Source organism: Lonchura striata, chromosome 6, assembly GCF_046129695.1.
Source record: "Lonchura striata isolate bLonStr1 chromosome 6, bLonStr1.mat, whole genome shotgun sequence".
NCBI classification, from domain to species: domain Eukaryota; kingdom Metazoa; phylum Chordata; class Aves; order Passeriformes; family Estrildidae; genus Lonchura; species Lonchura striata.
In genome coordinates this window covers 46,557,079-46,569,339 of record NC_134608.1, presented here as the reverse complement: position 1 = coordinate 46,569,339, position 12,261 = coordinate 46,557,079, and the positions used below count along the sequence as shown (strand labels likewise).

Below are 12,261 nucleotides of genomic sequence, written 5' to 3'. Positions count from 1 at the left end.
TCCAGCTCAGGTACAAGCTCATATTAAAAATTAAAGCCAGCAAACAGAGTGCAGCCCATAGGATGCCTTTCACACCACAGCAATGCTGTATGGGAGGCAGCTAGGCTGGCACAGCTTCACCTTCTTACACACAGCTAATAGCATGGATCTCCCACCTCAAAGAGAAGAACCAGGACCAAAGAGAAAACATGCCTTAGCACCAAGGCTCTCAGGATGCAGGACCTGGTTTAGCTCCATCCAGCAGAGAGCAGCTATCTCCATCCACTCATTCACCACTTAAACCCCAGGATTTGCTCCATCTTCAGTTAAACAGGAGTGAAGGAGTTGGGAAAGCCTGACCACAGCACTGCTCGTCCCAGCACGGGGCACCACAGGCAGACACACAACCTACCTGTGCTCACAGCACGCTCCAAGCTCGCCCTTTGGATGAGGCAGGTCCCAGGAGCTGCTGCAAGGACCTTACAGGGCACAGCCCCTGCTGTGAGGACAAGCCCAGCCTTTACAAAAAGCCTGCCCCCAGCAAGCCCACAGAGTCTGAACTCCTTCAGGTGCCTCTCCCAACCAGCCCTTAGCCAAACAGCCTCCACCTCCTGCTCCTGCTTTTAAAGTACCACCTCTCACTGATGGGCTTCACCTGTCATGAACACCACCCTCCCTTCCCACTACAGGAGAAACACAAGCATCACATAAAAACCCAACTAGAAAGACCTGGGGAGGATAGTGTTAATTCCAACTAATTCTCTTTTGAAGGCCAAGGAGGGAAAAGCAGTGGTCTTTCTTTCCAGAAAAGCTCTTTGCAAGGGGGGCTGGAAAAAGAGGCAGCAAACCAAAAAGCAGATGATTTCTAATTGCTCCCACAGGTGTTATAATTACATTGTGCTGTGCCTTGGAGGTGCTTGAGAAGAGTTTGTGGGGTCAGGGCTGCAAAGGTACAGCTTGCAACATGGTTTAGCCACAACATTTAGAGAAAAGTAACAAAACTTTGAGCTCATTTTTATTTATTCAGCAGTAAATATTAATCTTAAGCATTTTTTCAGTCACAGAATAGTTTGGGTTGGAAAGAACTTTTAAAGGTCATCTAGTCCAATCTCTCTGAAATAAGCAGGAACCTTTTCAATCAGATCAGGTTTCTCAGAGCCCTATCCAACCTGACCTTGAATGTTTCCAGGGAAGGGACATCTACCACCTCTCTGTGCAAAGAATTCTTCATTGTAAAGAAGAGGCTACGTCAAAAATTCCCTACAAAATCAAGCTGCCAAGAGAGCTGAGTCACAGAGTTCATGTGCAGGTAGACAGTATCCAAGGGAAATGGTTAAGGCAGGAGTTTGGTTTAGTTCTGTAAGGGAGGAGTGATGGGAGGGCTCTCAGGGCTCTTTGCTGCCTGTTTTTCCTTCCTCAGAGAGGAGTCAGGCACAAGGTGGGCTGGGGCCATAACACCCACTATGCTGACATGAGCCAGGAAGCAGCAGTAACTTAGAACAGCTTTTTAGGCTGGCCTGGATTATGTTAGAGACCGTTTCAGCCCCTGCAGCAGCTCAGGTGGCTTAAATCTGCTGTTGTCACTCCTCCAAACCCAGGAGTCCTGGCAGGCTGCCACTGCTTGGAGCACAAAGCTCAATCCAAACATCCCCAAAGCTTGGGGCTGTCCCTGGGCCATTCCCTGCTAGCCCAAATGGCAGGCAGAGAGCATCTGTCCCAGTGGTGTGCGCCTGTTCTGTCCTGCTGATGCTCTGGACTCTGGCCTCCTTCTTACACATACTAGACTTGCCCTGGGCTTGGTCACCACTCCTCAGGGACAGTCCTTCTGCTGGGGACATGGGTACCCCTCCCCTTGGCTCATCTGTGTCCTACTCACCTCTGCTTGCGCTGCTCGAGCTTCTGGGACCAGTCACTGAACCCCTCATCTTCCTCCAGCTCCGAAGTCCCAGATGGCTTGAAGTCATAGCTGAAACACAGCAAGAAGGAAAATTAGCATGAAGGGTAAGCAAAAAGGCCTAAAGCTGGCCTGAAAGAGCCACAGACTGACACAGTCCTTCTCCTTTCAGTTATTCCATTTATTCTTCTCTGGGTGAGCTGTACTGTTGAAGATAGCCATGGGAAAATCATTGCAGTATCTGTGTCCCTGGCCACAAATGTGTGCTCAGGCTAACAGAAAAGCTCCCAGGGAGCAAAGGAGACTGGCTGAATGCTGTCAGAAAACTGCTTCCCTGTGTCCCTCTGCAAACCCAATCCAAGGAGAAGCACAAAGCCAGCACAGCCCCATCATCACCACTTCAGCTGATGTGCATCCCTCTGGCTCCCAAGAACAATCCTGTCTTTCCTGCAAACCCTCTGTCCTCCTGACTATTTCTGGTTTTCTTTAGTGGGGATAAGGGAGAACAGGAGGTTCATTCTGTCCCTTTGGAGCAAGGAAATGCAAGGGTGGGTTTGAACTAAGGGGAGTGACATGGACAGGACGAGTCCCAGCGTGGGAAGAGCCACAGGAAGGAGGGGGCAGGATTTACACAGGAGAGAATGAAGCTTTTCAGAAGATTAATAGCCAGGGCTGACCCTGGCTGCATGAGCAAGCCCAGGTGGCTGTCAGCAGCTGTAAACAAAACCAGGGAATGGCCAAAGAAGAAGAAACATCTTTGTGGTTGAGCCTGGCCCAGCAGGCTTTGGCATCACGGAGCAGGGAGCAAAACCCTTCATTTTAGGAGTTGTCCTTGTCATTGCCCTCTTCAGCACTCAATTAAATTTGGGCTATGCCAATGGTCCTGTGGGGCCAGCAGCATGGCTGTGCCCATGCCAACAGGACTGGAGCCTGCAAGCTGGGTCACTGGGGCTGCAACAACCAGCAAAGCAGAGACCAGAGATCTCATCTGCCATTTTAAATACCTTTTCAAATTATTTCCTAGCCCCTACATGAAGGGGGCATTTGGAAATGACTATTATTACTTTCCAGACCTTCTCTTTGCAGACTGAAGCAGCTCTGTCTGCAGAATATCACTGTGTGTATTTCCACAAAACTTTGTGAAGGTGTTTTGCAATGCTATTAAAAAAAAATCCTGAATTATTTTGGAAGTATCTTGGCAAAAATAATCTTTTAATGAAAAAATAAAAGGTTTTCATAAATAACTTTTGCTTTTTTTGCAGTAAAATTAAGATGTTGCTTCTCTGTGACTATAACTCCAAATCCTGCCACTACTTTTCCATTGTGTTCAACAGATTTAGAAACAAGTTGAACACATAAATAGTGGTAAGACTGAGTACTTTGAGACAAGAATTTGGCAATTCAGAGTGCAGACTAGTTTTTCTGCTAGCCCCAGTGCTGCACGGCATCTGGACTGCTGAAACATGGAAATGGGGAAGCTGCAGTAGGATGTGGTGTGGGATGCTGGGGATGTCATCCTATCCCTTCTCCAGGTGTTTCCTTTCTGACAGCAGAGAGCTCAGCACCTCCATAAATGCCCCCTGAGCTATTTCCATGTAGGACTTGCCCCATTAAAATACAAAGTTAATTTTAACCCTTGGAGCTGTAAACTGCACCAGCTCAGGTGCTGCTCCATGCTTCCCACTGCCAAGGAAGGAATGGAAAGCCCATCCAGGACAGGTGATTGCTTGCACTGTGATCTGCCTGGGATTATGCATCACCTCCTTGGGCACGTTTGTCTGTGCACGTATCAGGAAACTCCATTACTTTTAGTGTAGGATGACTCCCAAGTTGAAATTTAACCAAGCACTGAAATCACAGGCAATGGGGACTCCCTACCAGAGCCCAGCCTGACCCAAGCTGTCCCAGTGTAAACTCTCAGGGCAGTAAAACCCCCAGCCTCCAGCCAAGACAACTATCAAAGCAGGACTTGTGGGGTTCCCTGCCCAAAGAAGAAAGAACTCTACTTGCTAGTGTGTGCTAAATCCCCCAGCCCAAACCTATCAGAGAACTTCCCCATCTTCCCCAAACCACCCCAAACAACGGGGGCACACGCTCAGTGGCTGCAGGAGGGGTTTGCAGGAAGGAAAGCGTCTGTTGCTGAAGGATTTGTCCCTGGGTATCTTACTGGTTTTCCTGTGCCAGGGCTGCGCTCTCCGAGCAGGGGCCGGTGCCATTCAGGCTCTCTTCCGCCTGCGAGCGCAGCTGCTTCTCGCGCTCCCGCCGCCGCCGCTCTCTCGCCGCCTCCTCCTCATCCTCCACGCTCCACTGTGCTGTCAGCCTGCCAAGCCAGAGGGAAAACCCATCTTTAATGCCATCAGGCAGTCCTGTGAAACCCGGTAACAGTGCTCTGAGGTGTCTGTGCTCCCCCCAGCAAGCAGGAGCCTTCTGCAGAGGAGTGCTCCCACCATGAGCGGTGATGCTCCAAGCGGCATCCTCACCTCCATCAGCACAGCTTCCAGTGGGACTGACTGATGGGCAAGGACAAGGTGGGACACAGGGACTGGGAGAGGGGTGCAGGAGAGCCTGCAAGTCTCTAGAAGGAAGATGTGGTACATACCCTCTTCCCACCTGCCTGTAGGCTGAAGCCCACTGGACAGCACCGTTCCCTGCAAAAACAGCTTTGCACCCCCGCTTTGGAAGGGTTTGTAAATGGTCCTGCAATGCTGCAAGGTGCCTGAAGGGTTTGTAAAGGGTATTGCAGTGCTGCAAGATATCCAACACCCTCATCTCAAGCTTTGGCCCACAGAGGGCAAGATATATACCCTGGGGATGAGTTTCCTTAGGCAGCTGAGCTGCTCCTGCCTGACCAGGAGCCAAGGAAACAGCGGCCAATGGCAGCACCTAGGTCCTGCCTGGCTTCCTATCAACCCTGCGGAGAAGAAAAACCTGCCCTGGCTTCTCCCAGACATCTCAGCTGCTGGACAATAATGCCTCTGTGAGCTGAACAGCCTCTTGCATCCCCAAGGAAGTGATAAGGCAGGTGCCACATTCCTTCTCTGGTGATAATGCCAGTCCAGTGGCTCCCCACGTAGGATCGGCTCCTGCTCCACTGGCAGCAGCAGCTGAGATTCAGGCAGAAAGGGATGTGCCATGGGGTGGCCTCCAGTCACCCAAAGGGCCTGTGATGGCAGCTGGAGCTGGGCAGGTCTGACTGTGGTACGTAGGGCTGATGCTGGTGCAGATGCCTCCTCACCCCACTCACCCCTGGCTCAGCCAGGTCCAAAGCAGACACAAAATCTGTTTCCCCTGGCATTTTCAAGCCTGTTTACAGAAATGTCTTTCAGGAAGGCACACACATGGGAGCTGGGAAGTCCATCTCCCACCAGCAGCAGGACCCAGACCAATCTGCACTTCCCCACCTGAGGCACACCTTGAGGACCACAGTCCTCTTAGGATGAACCTGCACAATGGGAGATACAGTGCAACATTATTCAGATTGGAAGAAATAGCCAGTGGAAAGGGAAATGGGGGAAAAAAACAAACAGAAATGCCTTAGTTGAGACGTGTTTCAGCACGGTTTGAGTGAATGAGGGGCAGGTTTCAGCTGGCCCCAGGAGTGTCAGTCTGCCAGCCTGCCCAGCTTTGCCCTCAGTCTGGACTATGAAGCATGTGAGAGAGCCTCACTTCACCATGGGTCTCACCAAAGAGCTGTTTTCTTCTGAAGTTCAGGGCAGATACCTCCCTATCCCAGCAATGAGGGAGGAAAAAAGCCCATTGGGATTAATTGATGAAAAACATAGCCTTTCGAATTACACTGTGAACCTTGTTACCCTTTCCAGGGAAGACTCACTCACAGCCTGTTTTACTCTGCAGTGTGAGCAGGACTGTTGAGCTCAGCCCCAGTAGCATCCCTTTGCACAGTGGTGCCATCACCACCACCCTGTCAGGAAGCTGGGGATGACTCCACATAACTGCCCTCCCAAAATCCCAGCTGCCCCAAGGCAGCAAAGCCAGGTTGTGAGCCCATGAAGAAAGGCTGCCCATGCCTGCTGTACCCACAGGGCAGCAGGGAACAAAGCAGACCCCAGGACTAGCCCAAGAGAACGCTCCACTGCTGAGCAGTTACTGCCTGCCTTATTTTGGGTGGGGTCCTTCTGCAAGCACCAAATTCAGCTCTTTCCCTTTTTACCCCTTCATCGCCCCTTGCCAACTGGGTCTCCATGAGGAACAAAGCAGACCCAGACCCGAGCCTGAGCTCCCCTCCTCCCTTCCCTACTCATCCCACACTCCTATTTATTATTTTTCCTCAGGTTCCCATAGAAACCCTTGTCTGTGGACCTGGCAGAAAGCCACCATGTTGTTGTTTTTTTTTTTTTTTTAATATATAAATGAAGTCATTCATTAAACTCTGCCATGATCTCCCTCCCTTGTGCGACAGCTCCAGATAGTCTCCAATTTGGAAAGGCTCTTAACCCCCTCTCGCCCATATCGCCCCAGTTATGGAAAGCAAAGTCCATGTTTATGGCAGAGAAAGTTAGATTTTTATTAAAATCTTTCACTCCTTCCTCCAGTTCCTTGGGAAGCTGCTGCAGAGGTGGTGCTCCATCAACACCCCCAGCTTGGCCAGGGTGCTCTGGAGGGCGGGGGGTGGGGGGGTCCCTTCTGAACCACATGAGCTTTCCACACTGTGAGAGCAACACTGGTTGGCAGCCCTCTCCCTTTCCCAGTTGGATGTGACTAACTCTCTCCCCATGACCTCACCGGCTCGCTATTCTGTCCCTGCATCCTTCGAACAGGCTGAGGACAGAGCCGGGGGCGACCGTTCTGGGGAGAAGGATTTTTCTGCAAAAGCAGAGAAATAACTTTCCCAGCTCCCCTTGCCTCAGAGCAATCCAGCTTTGCCACAGAGCAATCCCAGCTTCCAGGTTGCCTGTGCTGGGATGTGCCTCAGACACTCTGCACATCCTGGGGGGCTGCGATGCTGGGAGCACCATGGCTCTGCTCAGCAGAAAGGGCTGCAGATGAAGCCCCCACAGATTCAAAGATACCAGCACACTCCAGCAAACACCTGAACTGAATTTATTTTCAGATTCTGAGCTCTCTGTCATGCTCAAACAGGCTGGTAGGGGAGTGAGGTTTAATAAGTGATGCGTTGGGGTTCAGTAATCACACTGACAAGCAGAGGAAAAAGGATGATTACTTTTGGACTGACCTAGCAGCACAAATATTTATCTTTAGTGAAAAACAAACAAAACAAAATTAAGCAAAAAAAACACAAGCAAATGAGAAACTAAGCATTGCCAAAGTCCTTGTGTTTGGGTCAGCTACAGGGTTTATTGGACCCCAGACAAAATGTGCCATTTCAGTTTGGACAAGCACAAGTGTGAGCAGGGGGTCAGCTGTTAAATTGCCTTTTGAAGCAAAAAGGTGGAAAGATTTAATTTCCAAATGGTTCCATTTACTAAAACGGGGCCATGGTCTCCCATTTGCTCTAATTGTTCACAACCGCATTCAGTAACTCAACGTGCTCAGCTCACAGTGGTATTTCACAACCGTCTTTCCCAATCCTAGAAATAATTACCCAGTGCTTCAGGATCAGGCTGATCCCATGTATCTTTTCCAGCCAGCCCTGCCCCAGATTCGTCCCAGGCTGCGGAAATTTGGGGATAAAGCAGACTCACAGCTGCCAGTGGGACCAAGAGTTCTCAACTTCATTTCACCCATCACAGGATGGGGAAATGGAAAGCAAGACTTGAAGCTTGAGGAGCTGCAAGATGAGCTACAGCATGCTACACTCCTGAATCCAGCCACCTGCCTTTATAAAATCCCTCCACAGAGGGATTTTCATGCAATGTGAAAGGAAATTCACCCCGTTAAACAGACTTTAGTGTGACTGGAGAAGGGAGGAGAAAAGGCAGAGAGACCTCAGTGGCCCAAGTAGCCCAGAGGTGTGGCAAGATTTGCTCCAGCAAAAGCTCATCACAGGGCCGGGTCATTTCTCCTACACAGTCCCTACATCTCTGCCAACAGCTTTTGGATGTCTTGGTTGAGCCAAACACGCTTTGTGGAATGGGCTTCTCCCTTCCTGAGGACATCCTGCAGGTGTAAGGATGAGCTGAGAGCACCTTGGTTCAGCCGTGCCCACGGAGACACCGCCTGCCAAACACTGGGGATGCTTCGATTTCTGCTCTGACAGGCCAGCTGCCTGTTTCAGATCCAGCTCTTGACCTCACCTCCCTCTGGACCCCCAGCCAAGGAAGAGGCTTTATTTCTGTTTGCACTACAGAACACCTCTTCCTGCAGCACAGCAGTACAGGCACCCACACTCTGCCACATGGCCACAAACACCCGCTCCAGACGAGCCAGCATGGCTGGGAAGGTCACGTTTCCTTTGGGCAATTCCTCACCGGCTCTTGAGGAGATTTTAATATTCAGGCAAGGGAAATTTCTGGCAGCAGATGAGCTGTGTTTAAGGGAAACTCTGCAGACTCAAGGAGTCTTTTGCATGGTTGACGGCTCAAAGGAAGCTTTGCTGGCCCAAACCCAACCTTCAGCACTAAAGCTAATTCCAGAAAGGAAAATCAAATGCCTCCCAGAGGCTCTGGGCTTTTGCAGACCAGAAAACTCAGGAACCCTCTACCAACACACTGGACATTCCTGTCTCCTGAGCTCACCGGGGGAGCAGGCCAGGAGTGTGTTGGCTTTGGTTGCCACCTCTGTTGGGTAGGTTGTCTCCACAAAGCCTGGCACAAGAGGGAAGAGGTTTTGGGAACAGGATTTAGGAAGAGCCAGGTGCAACTCCAGAAGATACATTACCCCTTCACCTGTGAAAAATACAGGGTCCACCACAGCTGGAAATATCTCCTGGGAGCCAGGGGGCTGCATGAATTAGAGAAGAATTGGGAAGAGCAGCCATCCCATCTCCATCCTGTTGAGGTCTGGGGAAAGGGAGATGCCAGAAACCAGTGCAAGGGACCTTCCCCTTCTATGCAATCCACTGCAGCCTGCATTGCCCTGTCCCAGTGCCAGATACAACACCAGTGCAGAATATGGCCTAGGACCATCAACAAGTTCATCTGATGCCGAGCAGAGCTGCCAGGCTTTATTTTTTATTACATTTATCACACATTTATGAAGGGCCCTAACTGCTGGCAGGAGAAGTGCAGCTCACCCTGTCACACGATAGGGAAGAGGACGTCCTCTGAAGGCTACAACTCCCTCACCCACTTGACCTTCTGCCAATAAATTAATCACTTATTAGTGGCATATAATGGCTCTGTGTGACTGAGTCAAGTATGCTGAAATACACAGATAATGCTTCCACTCATGTCATTCAGGACCACTGGTGTCAGGCCACCACAGGAGTCATGGGTTTCCATGCCTTAGGAGTAACGTGGCTGGACAGCAAAGATTACAGCTGGGTCATCATCCCACTGCATAAGGAATGGGGTGAAGATAGCAGAACAATACAGGGAGACTGAGAAAAGAAATAAAATCAAGAATTATTATGTCACATCCTGAAGTTTATTTCAGCCTTGCCTCAGGAGAGTTATTCTAGCTCTGAAACAGCAGCGTGTCAGTCAAAGGCAGCCGGAGATACTCCAAAAGCCTCTCCCTCCCATACATTCATGTAATTCCTCAGCTGCATTGCTCCGTTCAGAGTCCACACTACAGAGTTTGAACAAGAAGGGGGGCAGGGGGAGAGGAAAAAACGCATCTATGTGCTTCACCCTCAGCCTTTTTCTCATACCAAGATTCCCCACCCCGCACGTAGCTGTGCAGTCTCCCCATTTCTCCTATAAATCACGGGTCACCTTCAGGATGTGAACAGCAGGATGGAGCTGCTTCATACCCAGGAGTGGCCACAGAGCCCATCTCCACCTCCTGCTAGAACTGGGGCTGTGGAAAGGCACAGCACGTACGGGGGGGATAAGGACACACCCAAGGCAGCTGAACAGAATATGATACATCCTAAACTTTCATCAAACAGAATAGAAGGAAAACCACATTTAGCATCGCCGAGAGAACTAGCTCCCTTTTAAAAATAAAAGCAACTCTTCTTTTTTTAAACAGATCCTGGATTTCCTCCATACCAGCACATCCCTTTTTTGCCCTGAGAAGGATGTGCAGATGTACAGCCACACATCACATGGGCCACGTATAAAACTCTGCCTAGTTTAGCCTTCGTTCAATCCCCTGTAAAGATTGACCTGTCACTGTGGCATGACAAGCAGGGAAAGCCCCAGGATGGTAATTTACTGCTTCCACAGGCAAAACAAGACACACTTGAGAAAGCTGGTGGCAAATGGCAGGAGCAGACCCCAGAGATGAAAGCAGGGCTGGTCCTTCATCATGAGCTTCATCTGTCCCCTCCTGCCACTCGCAGGACTGTGGCTTCAACAAGGTGCATGGAATGCTCCACACTTCCAGATGCCATAGGTGATGCACAGCCACTCACAGAGGCATGAGGCAACCAGTGGGAACAACTGTTTCTTTTTATTATTATTGATTTTAATCACGGCAGGCAGGATCCAAACGAATCGCCTCCGAGATGATGAATTGCACCCTCAGGACCGTGGGTCCTTAGCACAGATAGGCTGGTACAGTAATGCATCAACATCACCGGCCAGGAATTTGGCAGGGAGGAGGAAAAGGCTGGAGCCTGAGCCCTCCCAGCACTGCATTCAGTAGGTGTGAGAAATCAGTGCTGGGTACGACCTCGAACCATGGCCCTTTCTCACGGTCTCTCCATCTCAGCCCTAAGGTTCAAGGAATTGGAGAGTTTTTCTACAGGGCAGGAAGTCTGGGCTCTGTTTTTGCAAGGGAGAATCATGTCAGAGGAGAAAACAGACTTGCCAAAGAGATGCAGACTGTCTTATCCAGCCTTTATTTTATTTTTCTCCTCCTTAAGAGGGAAGCAAGACTCCACAGCCTCCCTGCCTTGGCTACAGTCAGCCAGCATCCTTGATGCACCCCTGCTGGAAAACAAGTCCGAGCCTCGGAAGGTGAGCAGTTGCCTTATCCCCGCTTCAAGGCGGGATTAAGAGCGAGATGTGTATCAGCGCGGTGGTTTTTACAGCACAGCTGGCCTGGCCCTCGCTTTGCAGCCCTGGGGCCGAGGCGGTCCCCCAGCAGCAGGAGGGAGCCGTGGCTGAGGCTGGCAGGAGCCGTGAGAACGCTGCTCCGCTCCCGGGACACGGGCGGCTCTCCCGGCGCGGCCGCGGCTGGGAGCGGGGCGGCAGCAGGAGCAGTCAGCAGCGAGCCCTCGCTCCCTGCCGCGCCAGGGCAGAGCCTCTTCGTGGGAAAAAAGAGTCTGCCCCAAAATACCGCTCCCAAAAGCCTGCGCTTGAGGGCACGGCACCCCAGCTTCTTGCTGGGGCACTCGGCAGCCACAGCTGCCCTTTGCGCACCATAGAGATGGTGCTGATGCTATTTGATGCTCCATGGAAAGAGTTGGAAATGCAGGGAGAAAGAGAAATCAAAAAAAAAAAAAAAAAAACAAAACTGGAATCTGTCTGAAAATCAAATGCTATCCCAGCTGCAAGGTCTCAGGCCTGACCTTCTCCAACCAGTGCCCTTCTATATGAACCACACTCAGATACACATGGTGGTCCTTCTCCACACCATCAGAGGATGTCAATAACCTGTGGTTGCAGCCCTGATGGGCTCAAAGGCTCACACAGCTTCCCAAAATTTCCATGGGCTCAAAGTTCAGGCCCTGAACATCCAATTGCTTCAGAACAGGTAAAAATCTGGGTCAGGCCAGGCTAAAGGCAAACAAAACCCATGCACTGGTTTCTGGGAAAGGTCAGTGGTAGGTGGAATTTTGACAAAACAAACCCCAGGGCTGGAAAAAATCTGGGAGTGGATCCACAGAGTACTCAGAGGGGACAGATGAGCTGTTTGAACTGGAGAGAAAGGATGAGCTGTTATCTTTGGGTGAAAGCTGAGGGTGGGCAACCCACAAGACACCCAGAGAGGAACTTACCCACCACACACTGGCTTAGCCCTTACCCTCAGCTTGCCCCACAGCTCAGCTGGGCTGCAAATCCCCAGCTTCCTCCTGGGTTGCAGAATATGGTGGCATCACTCTGCAAGCAGCTGGCACCACAGAAGGCACTCTGGGATGTGGAAATCCCCCAGGCATGCCATCAGCCAGGCCCAAAGGGCTCTCCTGGATGCTCCTCCCTGCCAGCAGCCTCTGCTCATGTCTCCCTTTGCATCCACCCTCTGTTTGTGGGGTCCACAAAGGTGCCCATCTGTTCTGCCCTGACCACAGCTATGGGCCACAGAGGGATAAGAAAAAAAAAAAAAATCCACTAATAAAAGCAGCAAAATAGGGAAGATCCAAGAAGGGAAGCACCATTGGCTCCTTATGACACATTGAGGTAGCATTGCAAAGCATG

The 12,261-nt window shown here is 50.8% G+C and overlaps 1 protein-coding gene across 2 annotated transcripts in view; it reads right to left on the bottom strand.

The window, feature by feature from the left end:
- The window catches only part of LSP1 (lymphocyte specific protein 1), a 47,987-nt gene that overhangs the window by 19,327 nt on the left and 16,399 nt on the right, over positions 1 to 12,261 (bottom strand). For both annotated transcript variants that reach the window (XM_021526725.3, XM_021526726.3), the window contains exons 2-3: positions 4,041 to 4,193; positions 1,856 to 1,945 (exon numbers count right to left, since the gene is read on the bottom strand). In XM_021526725.3, the coding sequence (XP_021382400.2) occupies positions 1,856 to 1,945; positions 4,041 to 4,193 (243 nt within the window). The remainder of the gene's footprint in view (positions 1 to 1,855; positions 1,946 to 4,040; positions 4,194 to 12,261) is intronic.